The sequence below is a fragment of the Lipotes vexillifer genome, unplaced genomic scaffold (genome assembly GCF_000442215.2).
Source record: "Lipotes vexillifer unplaced genomic scaffold, Lipotes_vexillifer_v1.1 scaffold628, whole genome shotgun sequence".
Lineage (NCBI taxonomy): Eukaryota > Metazoa > Chordata > Mammalia > Artiodactyla > Lipotidae > Lipotes > Lipotes vexillifer.
The window spans coordinates 1,938,026-1,950,943 of record NW_006779395.1 but is presented as its reverse complement, the minus strand read 5'-3'; the positions used below and the strand labels follow the sequence as shown (position 1 = coordinate 1,950,943).

Below are 12,918 nucleotides of genomic sequence, written 5' to 3'. Positions count from 1 at the left end.
CAGCAGGAAGCTCATCCTCCAGTCCCTTGCTCTCTTCCCTGTGCTCCATCCTTATCCTTCCTGGTAATTTCAACATACACACTGGTGATATTTCTGACACATGCTTTCTCTTCCTGGTTCTTTGATTTCTTTGATTTCACTGACTTGCATCTCTACAACACACCAGCCACCCAGCAGTACGGCCACATCCGAGTCTACTGCTTCCACTTACAAAATCTCAACTTTGCCTTCCTCTTTAACTACATTTTCCTTCTATCTAGTAAAATGAAATCTCTTTTGATCACACAGGTATTTAGTTGGCAGACATAGCCACCCCTCTCCTCAACTATTCACTTCATTAGGCAACAATAAAGACAGCAAAAAAATGAAGTGTCAATTAAGGCAGTATACAAACCAGAAAAGCAATCAAATTTAAGGAAAATATCAGAAGACGACTACACAGACAGGAAAGAATTGTTTGTCTGTATTGGGGGTAATGGGCTGGAAAATCAATATGTATATATGATGGATTTTCCATAAACTAAAAGACTGGTAGGAAAAGGGATAAAAGAGCAAAAATAATTCACATTTAGAGAATTTATTTGTCTCAATGGTTCAAGCATGTGTTACTTTAGAGTTATTTGTAGTATTAACTCGAACTGGGATATCTGGATGTGATGTGATGCTTCGTGATCCTCTCATCATAACTATTTATTTAAACTGAATCCGCAAAGGAATTCTAATCTAGGTTAAGATTAATTAAATAAACAGCTGTTGAAACAACTGTTTCTTAACTGAAGAATACCCCTATCTGCTTCACTAGGTAAACTGTTCATTTAACTAATGAACAAAAATTTGAGGTCACTGGTAAGAATGTACTGAACAAGTTACAGGGCATTATAGCCATTTTCTAAACAATGGTTTCCCAACTTTGTTACAATTGACCTTTGGGACCAGATAATTCTTTGTAGTAGGGACTGTCCTGTGCACTGTAGGATGCTGAGCAGAATCCCCGGCCTCTACCTACTAGATGCCCCCAACTGTTGTGACAACCAAAAAATGTCTCCAGACAACGCCAAATGTCCTTTGGGGAGTAAAATCATCAGCAGTGGAGAAGGCTGTTCTAAAGCAATTTTTATTTTTATTATTTTTATTTTTTATTTTATTATTATTTTTTTGGCTGCACCTTGCAGCCAAAATAAAAATAAAAATAAAATAAAAATAAAATGTATGATGTTTTTGTCATATTAGTTCCTTAGTTCCCTGACCAGGGATCGAGCCTATGCCCCCTGCAGTGGAAGCTTAGAGTCTTAACCACTGGACCACCAGGCAAGTCCCCTAAAGCAATTTTTAGAGCTTGGTTTTCAAATGTCTGCATTCTCACTTTACATAAGTTTTTGCTCAGATTCCACTCTTCAGGTCTTCCTGACCACCTCATCTAAAAAATAAATCTCTTGCCTTCACTTTGTACCCTCTCACTTTGCTTTCTCTCTTCATGTACTTACCACTAGATGGCGTTATGTTATGAGTGTTTGTTTACTTCCTGTCTTTCCACTAGAATGTAAGTTCTAGAACTTAAGCACAGGGATGTGTCTGGTTCATCCCTAGGATACCTCCAGTGCCTGAAATGAAAACACTGCCTAGTACCTAGAAGTCATTCTATAGGATTTGTTAAATAAATAAACTGTTGACCTCATTGGAGGGAACACCTAGAAGCTGATGTGAAATACATATTACTAAAGTCCATTTAGTAATATACCCTACTTCACATGGAAATGCATTTTGAGACACAGTGCTTAGTTGTCTCTATATATGCATTGTGACAAAAAGGATTCTAAGGCAGCTGCTAATGAGATTTACTGGAGTTTTGAAAATTGGGTTTTAATTGGAGTTTCCTGCACTGGAAAGAACCTTTGAATGGGCCACAATTCACCAATTTTGTCTTCTTTGAGGCAACCTGGCTGTGAAGAATGCAACAAGGAGTCAAAGTCCATAAAAATATTTGATATTCAATAATGATATCAGGGACTTCCCTAGTGGCACAGTGATTAAGAATCCACCTGCCGGGCTTCCCTGGTGGCGCAGTGGTTGAGAGTCCACCTGCCGATGCAGGGGTCACGGGTTCATGCCCCGGTCTGGGAGGATCCCACATGCCGCAGAGCGGCTAGGCCCGTGAGCCACGGCCGCTGAGCCTGCACGTCCAGAGCCTGTGCTCCACAATGGGAGAGGCCACTGCAGTGAGAGGCCCGCATATCGCAAAAAAAAAAAAAAAAAAAAAAAAAAAAAAGAATCCACCTGCCAATGCAGGGGACATGGGTTCGATCCCTGGTCCGGGAAGATCCCACATGCCATGGAGCAACTAAGTCTGTGCACCACAACTACTGAGCCTGCACTCTAGAGACCACGAGCCACAACTACTGAGCCAAATCAGTAGTCTGGCTCAACAAATCAAGGGTAAAAGAGTTAACTAACACAAAACCTTACCTTTCATTCCAGCTCTCTTTGTATCATCAATAGTTAAGAGTATTTCTACAGCACTTTGAGCATTATCAGATAACTTTTCTTCACCTTCAGGCCAAGGGATATCTATAAATACAAATAAACCTGTTAATCATTGCTCAAGACAATAATACACAGAGATAAATGAGATAAATGAATCTATCTTAATAGGAGAAAAAGAATCACCTCTTTTCAGAATATTCTGGAAAACTTGCTGGGGTGTTTCATCGTTGAAAGGGGGAATTCCTGTTAGAAACTCAAACAAGCAAACTCCAAGTGCCCACCAGTCTACTGCAGGACCTGGAATTTAAGAGGAAGCAGCTGAACTTGCAAGCATTTTCTATAAATGTTTGATCAACTAAAACATTAACTTTGGATATTTGGGCACAATGAAGACCCAAAGGTTCGTTTCCTTAAGGCTTTCTTCTGGCTTCCAAACGTGCAAAGACCCAAATTACCTTCCTTTAGGCAATGTGGTAATTACTTTCTTGGAAAATATTGGGCTCCATAAGATGATATGGAAAAACCCGAACGAACTTTTTGGCCAGCCCAACAGACGTTTAGATTAGCAATTAACATGGCTAGTTTAAAAAAAGTTTTAAAAGTTATTAATAACCTCTGATATTCTGGATACTTATTTGTGCTAAATCCTAAAACACAACCAAGGAATGCATTAATCTAAAAATTATTCTCTAAAAGAGAGTATTTCTTAATTTCAAATCAGGAAACAATAACACTCAGATGATTCTATAGCCCACTCATTTCACAAAGGAATGAGATGAGGTAGTAATATTAATGCAAACTGGAGGATAACCTGCTAACTAGGGAAAGCCTTACCTACAGAGGGTTTTTTTGTTTTGTTTTGTTTTTGCCACGCACACCATGTGGGATCTTAGTTCCCCAACCTGGGATCAAACCCGTGCCCGTGCAGTGGAAGCACAGAGTCTTAACCACTGGACTGCCAAGGAAGTCCCTTTACAGAAGGTTTTAATGTGGCTTTATTCCTTTTAAGAACATAGAGGGACAAATTAGTTTAACAAAAAATACTCATTTAAACTGTTGCTTGAGGAGGCAATTAGAAGATAAGTCTTAATAAATGGGTAAAACTGATTTCTTTTTTAAAAATTTTTATTGGTGTATAGTTGCTTTAAAATATTATGTTAGTTTATACTGTACAGCTAAGTAAATCAGCTATACATATACATATATCCCCTCTTTTTTGGATTTCCTTCTCACAGGCGTTCCCTGTGCTATACAGTAGGTTCTCATTAATTATCTACTTTATACATAGTATCAGTAGTGTATATATGTCAATCCTAATCTCCCAATTCATCCCACGACCAGGTAAAACCGATTTCTAAATAAAATCTTCATTGGAAGCATCATTTGTATACAAAGACATTTTAGACAATTACTTTAAACATGACCTTATAATCTGGTTTATACGCTTGTTTAGATACATCTATGAACAAAATTTCCTAAGCAAAGGTTAATTTCAGTCCAAAAATGATTAACTTCAATATAAATTTAGAATTGAGACTCTAGTCTAGAACTAAATTTGCCTGAAAATTACTCTTTAAAATCAATTTCACAAGACAACCCTCAGAATGGGAGAAAATATTTGCAAATGAAGCAACTGACAAAGGATTAATCTCCAAAATTTACAAGCAGCTGATGCAGCTCAATATCAAAAAAACAAACAACCCAATCCAAAAATGGGCAGAAGACCTAAACAGACATTTCTCCAAAGAAGATATACAGATTGCCAACAGACACATGAAAGAATGCTCAACATCATTAATTATTAGAGAAATGCAAATCAAAACTACAATGAGGTATCACCTCACACCAGTCAGAATGGCCATCATCAAAAAATCTACAAACAATAAATGCTGGAGAGGGTGTGGAGAAAAGGGAACCCTCTTGCACAGTTGGTGGGAATGTAAATTGATACAGCCACTACGGAGAACAGGATGGAGGTTCCTTAAAAAACTAAAAATAGAACTACCTTATGACCCAGCAATCCCATTACTGGGCATATACCCTGAGAAAACCATAATTCAAAAGGAGTCATGTAGGGTGCTTCCCTGGTGGCGCAGTGGTTGAGAGTCTGCCTGCCGATGCAGGGGACACGGGTTTGTGCCCCGGTCTGGGAAGACCCCACATGCCGCACAGCGGCTGGGCCCGTAAGCCACGGCCTCTGAGCCTGTGCGTCCAGAGCCTGTGCTCCGCAACAGGAGAGGCCACAACTAAAAAAAAAAAAAAAAAAGTCATGTACCACAATGTTCATTGCAGCACTATTATAGCCAGGAAATGGAAGCAACCTAAGTGTCCACTGACAGATGAATGGATACAGCAGCTGTGGCACATATATACAATGGAATATTACTCAGCCATAAAAAGAAAGGAAATTGAGTTATTTGTAGTGAGGTAGATGGGTCTAGAGTCTGTCATACAGAGTGAAGTAAGTCAGAAAGAGAAAAACGAACACCGTATGCTAACACATATATATGGAATCTAAAAAGAAAGAAAATGGTTATGAAGAACCTAGGGTAGGGGCAGGACGGGAATAAAGACGCAGACCTACTAGAGAATGGACTTGAGGACACGGGGAGGGGGAAGGGTAAGCTGGGACAAAATGAGAGAGTGGCATGGACATATATACACTACCAAATGTAAAATAGATAGCTAGTGGGAAGCAGCCCCATAGCACAGGGAGATCAGCTTGGTGCTTTGTGACCACCTGGAGGGGTGGGATAAGGAGGGTGGGAGGGAGACGAAAGTGGGAAGAGATATGGGGATATATGTATATGTATAGCTGATTCACTTTTGTTATAAAGCAGAAACTAACACACCATTGTAAAGCAATTATACTCCAATAAAGATGTTAAAAAAATCAATTTCACAAAATTCATTACTGTGGTTAAGCAACTACCACCATTTCATTTTAAAACAAGTAGGGAAAAAAAAAAACAAGTAGGATAGCATCATGGAATATGCCATTACAAAAAATAATCACATGCATTTAGAGTGCCTTTTCATCTGCAAGCCACGTTATCCCATCTTCCCTAAGGACACAAGGTACAAACAGTCTCTAGGCTTCTATTTCTATAGTAATCACTATAAAAACATACAAAACACCTCGGTTAGTAGGCTTTTAAGCAGCACTGAGAAAGAATTATTCCAACAGCTCAGATAATATGACCAAATAACAGAAAAGTAGGGGGAAATCAGGAAAAAATGTGCATTTTAATTTATTTTACTTAGGTTAGAAATTAGGACCCTTTTCCCAGCTCAGCCAAAAATGTACTTATGTCATGTCAAAACATACATGATTTCTCCATGTATATGTCATACATACCCATATAATTGAGTCAAAGTCTAATAAGATCATGTATTGTGATAAATCATATTATCAGTTATAAAATAAATCAATTATAATATATATCATTAGCCAGAGATATAGAATAAAGTTGTTTTATACTACTGGCTTTCTAATTTAAAACCCGCTTCTTTAATTTGTAAATTGATACTGTTAATTCCTTTCTATTTTCTAATAATAGAATGATTTAGAAAATTCAAGCCCTTTTGTAGCCACTAATATTAATATTTTTATCAAGCCTATTTCTTCAGTTGCAATAAAAAAAGCTATATCTACACTCTCTGCTACCTTTAAAAGTTATTAAAAAATGCCACATGCCTACAATTGTTTTCACAGAGAAGAGCAATTTCTGTGGATGTCTTTCTGCTCAGAAGACAGAAGACAGTTCATAAATGAGCTGAAATGAAAAAAATTTTGTATGCAATGTGATCTAGTTAGACTTTGTTCAGTTAAATGTGCTTTGCCATGTTCCTTTATGGAGAAATTTACTCACCCAAAGTCAGAGATCCTGCATGTAAGAAAACAGGAGTTAGGTACATCGTTTTAAAGTTATGAGTTCATTCTCACATCATTCATTGAATTAGAAGCCACGTATTGTGCCAGATATAAGAGATACAAAGATGAGGAAGACAGCTTTCCCCAAGGAGAAAACACCCTACTCTGGGAGAGACAATACAGGTAATTTTAACACAATTTTAAGAGAGCTGAAACAAACATATGCACAAGAAGCTGTGGAAACTCAGGCCAGGGTCCCTAAGTCCCCTTGGCTGAGGGGAAGACATGGAGGGCATCAGAGGTCTCAGTGGCATGTTTGGAATTAGAAAACTAAAGAGCCAAAGTGAGTGCTTCTGGGGCCTGGGATTCCAGGTAAGAGGTTAGAGAGCAGGGAATTGTTTTTGAAAATTATAAATTGCTGTCTATTATTTATTTTAAACACTATGTATCAAATTACTTTTATAGAAAATAAAAATTTTAGAATATTTCACTAGCTAGCTAAGATAACTAACTACATGTCCCACTGAAAGAGTGGCAAGATCTTATCAAGTAAATCTTTACATTTGAGGTTTACTTTCATATTGTATCCTAAGTTGGAGAAAATGTAAATTATAATATAGGAAATGAACTGGCAAATCTGTGACTTAGCAAAAAGGACAAAGTACCAAAACTAGTTAAGTGCCCAGCGGAACTTAGATGCTTTGGCGGATAAAGAAAGGGGGATATTAAATGTGTCTGCTTTCAACATTGTAGAGATTATTGACAAGGGTGAGTGAGGGCTGCCAAGGAGCTCTCCTGGAGGGCTATGCACAAGGAGAACTCAGACTCTAGATACAGCAGTGAATAATTAGTTCTCCATAATTGATCAGGGGGTGCTTTATGGAAGAGGTGACATTTGAACTGATGAGCAGATGAGAAGAAATTTGACAGGGAGGTGACTGGGGACTGGCTTTTCTAAACTAAGGCAAAACAAAACAAAACAGGACTTCCCTATCGGTCCAGTGGTTAGGACCCTGCGCTTCGACTGCAGAGGGCATGGGTTCAATCCCTGGTCGGGGAACCAAGACCCCACATGCCACACGGCACGGCCAAAAAAAAAAAACCCTACTAAGGCAAAACAGTTGTGCAAAATAAGGAAAATGTGAAAATAAATGTGTCTAAGTAAAATGGGAAGATAAGGCCTATAAAGAGACTAACTGAGAGGTGAGACTAGCATGAGAGCTCAGAGCCTCGAATCAGTGACCTGGCTTTCTTTTTGCAGGTAGGAAGGAGCCACCAAGCCAAACACCGCCTCTGTTTCAAGGAGAAGAGTAGCGTGAACTCCATTATGCTTTAAGAGGGAAAGTCTGGTGGCAACGATTGCAAAAAAGAGAATGAAGTTGAGGAGATCAAAGAGAAAGTTATTAAATGAAGGAAAGGGAAAGATGAGGTTCTTACATGGAATAGTGGCAGAGATGAAAAAGTGAGGAGACACACTGCAGAGATGTAATTCATCGGATTTAAATGCCTGAAGGTAGGGACAATGTTTGTGTCACCATGAAGATGGTGAACAGAGAGATGGAACAGAGGAAGAGCAAGCTAGAGGACAAGTCGAGCTCTGATACATAGCATCTGAATGACAGTAGAATACAGAATAGGCACTTTGGCCACGTGCCTGCTGCCTAGAGAAAGTCAGGATTAGAGACAGATTTTTTTTTTTGGCCTCGTGGCATGCAGGATCTTAGTGTAGGCCCAACTGTCTATTCCTGAACCCAAACTAAAATAGACCTGGGGAGACATTTAGAACAAAGACAGTAGAGGGAGTGGAAGGCGGGACTTCTCTGGATCATTGAGACTAAACCAGCAGGCCAAGAACAAATGGCTGCATGTCTTCTTTCCTATAATAAAGGGCCATATATGTGAGAAAAGAGTATTGCATGAGTTCATTTTCTTTTACCTTATGCAATCTAAGTACTAAAGAAATTTAAAACAATTTATCTGAGAAGAAAACATAGTGATACTTCAAAAACACAAGATGTGCATGCCTTACCGTGGGCCCTGCCTAACAGCAGCTCTGGTGCGAGGTAGTCTGGAGTTCCCAGAATTCGCCCATCATCCACGGGGGCCGCCCCTCTTCTCACACTCTTTGGAGTTCGGTATGGAGTTCCTGACTTGACCTGATCTGGGGTCTGCTAATTTCAAAAGAGTTTAACACACAATAAATATCTTAATTCCTTTTACAGTGAACAGAAATGCTAAAACAAAAGAAAAGCTAGGCTGCTGGACATAAAAGATACACTCAAATACTTGATCAGTTTTGAAAATGGCCTTGTAACTAATTATAATTATGAAAAGTCCTATTGTAAAAAGCCCTAATTATAATAATGAAATCCAATAGCTTAGATAACACCAATTATTTCAGTAAGAGCTGGAAATGCAAGAAACAATGAAAAAATCCACAGGAAAAAATTCTTGATAGGGTGGATCAACACAAGCTTGAGAGCAGTCACAGAGGGAGGTTGTGGCTGACAAATGAGTGAATTACTAGGACAATGCATACAACAGAACTACACATAAATAAACTCTCGTGCTAACTGGCATTTATGGTTTTAAGGTATTTTGTTGTCTCACAAGGACTCTGTGGGACCAGCAGGACAGGTGTCATTATATTTTACAGACAAATGGCAGAGGCTCTGAAGATAAGGACTTCTAAGTCACTCAGTAAGTTCTAAATAGAAAACTCAAGTCTTGTAACCCTACAGTCGAGGTTTACACTTTCTGTATTATGATGTCTCTCCAAAGGAAGGAAAAAATGAAACTTTGGGTTTAAAAAGATAAAGGTTTAGGGAAAAAAAAAGATTTGAAATATCTATTTTTCAACTTTCTTCTATAAAGGAAAGAGATCATCTAAATATGTGCTTAAAAGGCAGTAAGGTAGATGGACTTTAATTTTTATCTCAGAGTTGCTGTGATCAAGTGAAAATATGTGATTGTAAATATGTAGACATGTGATATGTAAATATGTGAAAGTATACAGAATACAAATGAAGGAGGCAGTGGAGTTAAGAATGATAAACATTGCTACCTGCTTTACCTTTCTGTACTAAAACCTCCAAGGAGCCATAGATTCCCAAAAAGCAAAACAAAACTATATGATTAATATTATATAGTCTAGCTGACAGGCAAGTGTCTGGCCTTAATAGTTTATTTTTCTAAAATCTAAAGGACAGAACATTAGCAAGTGATCACATACCTGATATGGCATGTAGGATCTTTCTTTCTGAGTAGGGGTTATAGCCATGGGATAAGAACCACTACAGGCACATGAAATATCCATCATATCTAAAGAAGTAATGCTCATTTTGGATGGTTCTGAGCTATTGGATGCATTAATATGACTGTTAAAACTCCGAAAAGCCACAGCATTTCTTTTAGAGGTTAATGTTTTCAATGCCTCCAAAGAAGGAGCTAACATTTTTCGGTTGCTGTCTTGGACGGCAGGACTCTCATCACCTCTCGGCAAGGTGCTTTCTTGGCAGCTGGGGGATGCAGGAAGTAGGTCTTCAATATTTGATTCTTCCAAAGAGGATTCTTTGATGCTTTTATCTGGATCTAAGGACTGCCTTCCTAACGGACTTTCCATGATGGAAATTCCAGGAAAAGATGAATCAGAGTCCATGCGAATACTTTTAGGAGTTCTATCATCATCGGAACACAGGAAACTAGAACTTAAGTAGTCTTTCTTACTATTCTTGTCACAGTCATCATCCAGTTCACACATAAGGTTTTTTGCTATCATTGGGACAGGTGATTTTTCTGGGGTTTGTTGTTTATCAATGAAAGAATTGCCCATGTTCTCCTTATTAGCACTGTCATTTTGCTGATCTCTGTATACCGACAGCTTAAGGTCCTGGACTTCAGCTGTTAAGCCTGTCCTTTGATTGGCATAACCATCTCTCATTTCATTACTACTCTTATACTCGATACAATTTTTTTTATTCTGTATAATTTCCTGACAAGGACTGGAGTCAACTAACTCAAAACTTCTTTTACAACTTCTTTTCCCAAGGTGTTCTTCAGTCACCTCACTGGAATCCACAGCACATTGACGCGACTGATGGTAACCAGACTGGCTTGTGTCAGCAGCCAGATGAATATTATTTACATCCAGTTCTCTTGCTTCCCAAGAAACTTCCCCAGAAGAATGTTTTTCAGCAAGGTTTCCACAAGAGTTTCCAGTGGCAGGATCGGCACTGCTGTTACGAATGGGAGAAACGGCTAACTCAAGATCCCTTTTATTGAAACTTTTGGTCTCCATGGCATTTGTAGATTTTGTACCTAAAGGCTTTTCGACTGTATTCCAACTCATCATTGTAGAGCCCACTGCGTTGTCACTTTCCTAAGAGGGAGGAAAAAACGGTTAAAAAAATTATGTAAAGCTGAGAATCTTTACCTTTTAAACCTCTGCCCACTTAAGTGGGATAACTGACCCCATAAGCTACGATGGGTAGCTCTTTCCACATTCCTGTGGAAAAACAGAACAATGATAATGGAGAATTAGAAAGCAATATAAACAATTATAGTATACATTTATATACATTATTTTGAGTGAAACACTGGTATAAAATTTAAACCAACTATTCTATAATATGTATTTGATGGTATATTACATGTTATTTAAATAGGAGAAATTAATAGGAATATATTCAGGCAAAACTGAGGGTAAGGCTACATTATGTATATATCTGCTGTGCAAAAGGGATGATTGTTTTGTACTTCAATCACAGGACATGAAATACAGTTAATGGAAAATTACAGGCTAAAAATATTGTTAATGTAAACACGTATCACTTCATACAAGTATAATAAAACCAAGCTGACAAGATGAAGCTAAACTAACGGCAATCTGTAATTAAAAACCCAAAATAACAGGAGTTAATATCCATTGTCAACAATATAAACTGATGATGCATTGATAACAAAGTGCTTTTCCGGAAGACTGTTTGAGTTCCAACTCTGCAGGTGCCCTTGTGTGATCAGAATTTTGGACATAATCTTGCAAACTGGCATATGGTAATCAGGATTTTTATAAGATTACTCAGTTAGAGTGAATCTTCAATAAACCCTAATAGTGCATATTTTTGATATGTGAAAGATCGAACTTTACTAACTTACTTAGTAATAGTAAGGAGCAGTTAGTCATGAACAAAAAGACAATTCCTAAAGTACAACTCACTGCTCTGGAAGCACAGAAAATGATGTATTTGGGGATTAGCATGTTTATCAGTGGTCCCCTGTGGTCCATTGTCACTCCTCTGACCTAACCTGAGAGGCTCTACTGTAACCCAATCATTGCATTCCTTAGGGATGCAGCCGAGGGAGGAAGGTTAAGCTATGTATAGTTTGAAATATTATATAACATGCTTTCTTGAATAGAAAAGAGGTAAAATAATAGAATGGAAATCTGGCTTTTCCTGAAGCATTTATTACCTAGAGGGCAATCAATAAGGAGAGAAGGAAAAAAGATTGAGAAACCCTGCCTTAACTAAAAAATAATTTGACCTTACTCCTCAAATACACATATCCAACAATAATGAAGAAAATCATGCTACTGAGAATATGGAGCAAATACAGTCCAATTTATTTTATCAAATGGAAGGTTTACTCTTTGTGTGTTAACATTATTCTAAGCTAACATTATTTTGTCAGCAAGCTAACATTATTTTGTCAGCATTCTAGGAAGGAATAAAGGAAACTTTATTATATTTTTAGTTCCCCTCAGCTTTAATAGCTTTAAAAAGCCCCAAACAGAATATATAAATTAAGTAAGATAACTTTCAGTAAATTTATTCACTTGGTAAGCAATCTCCTTAGAATAGATACTTTCAAAGACACACCTACATTACCTTTGTGGTCTAAAAGTTATTGCTGATCCAAAAGAGTTACCATTCCATTAAATGAGAAACTGGCAGAAAACACTAAAGAAGGAGGTAGTATAAGTTTAAAATAAGACAGGGTAAAAAAACTCAACAATCTAAGGTCTGTGTCAGGATAGGGAATTAAAAAAAAGAAGTCCATCCAGATGCCTAGAAGCCAAACATTTACTATTAATATACTGCAAAAATAAAAAAATTGGAATCTCATATACTGAGCAAGAATAATTTCACATTTGAATGAGAAATGAAATATTTCAAGAGAATCTGACAGAATATATAGGAAAAATGAAGAATACCTTGACTGCCATTCATGTAACCATTTCATTTCCTTACAGAATTTGTATGAAAAGGTACATAGCAGTTCTATCATTAATTTGACACACATAGTTGGTTTTGGGTAAGGTGAATGTCACTCTGACCTGGCAATCCTTTTCCCATCTGGGACTGCTGTGGCACTCGGATTCCACACTGGACATGAAGGTGTGGGATTGACTGCTGGTGCTGGATGTTGCCAGCCTTTTCCTAGACTGGAGGAGATGGGAAGTTAGACACTTCACAGGCATCCCGGGGTGTGAGGCAACGGTTTCAAGACCTGTGGGGAAGAGAAAACATTGAAGTTTATGTCACATCTTTCCTACTTTCCTGCTG

General features: G+C 37.9%; 1 protein-coding gene across 1 annotated transcript in view; it reads right to left on the bottom strand.

Moving 5' to 3' along the window:
• MASTL (microtubule associated serine/threonine kinase like) overlaps positions 1-12,918 on the bottom strand; it is a 35,167-nt gene that overhangs the window by 1,703 nt on the left and 20,546 nt on the right. The window contains exons 7-11 of the mRNA XM_007452586.1: positions 12,690-12,862; positions 9,588-10,733; positions 8,385-8,526; positions 2,665-2,778; positions 2,464-2,565 (exon numbers count right to left, since the gene is read on the bottom strand). Coding sequence (XP_007452648.1) covers positions 2,464-2,565; positions 2,665-2,778; positions 8,385-8,526; positions 9,588-10,733; positions 12,690-12,862 — 1,677 coding nt within the window. The remainder of the gene's footprint in view (positions 1-2,463; positions 2,566-2,664; positions 2,779-8,384; positions 8,527-9,587; positions 10,734-12,689; positions 12,863-12,918) is intronic.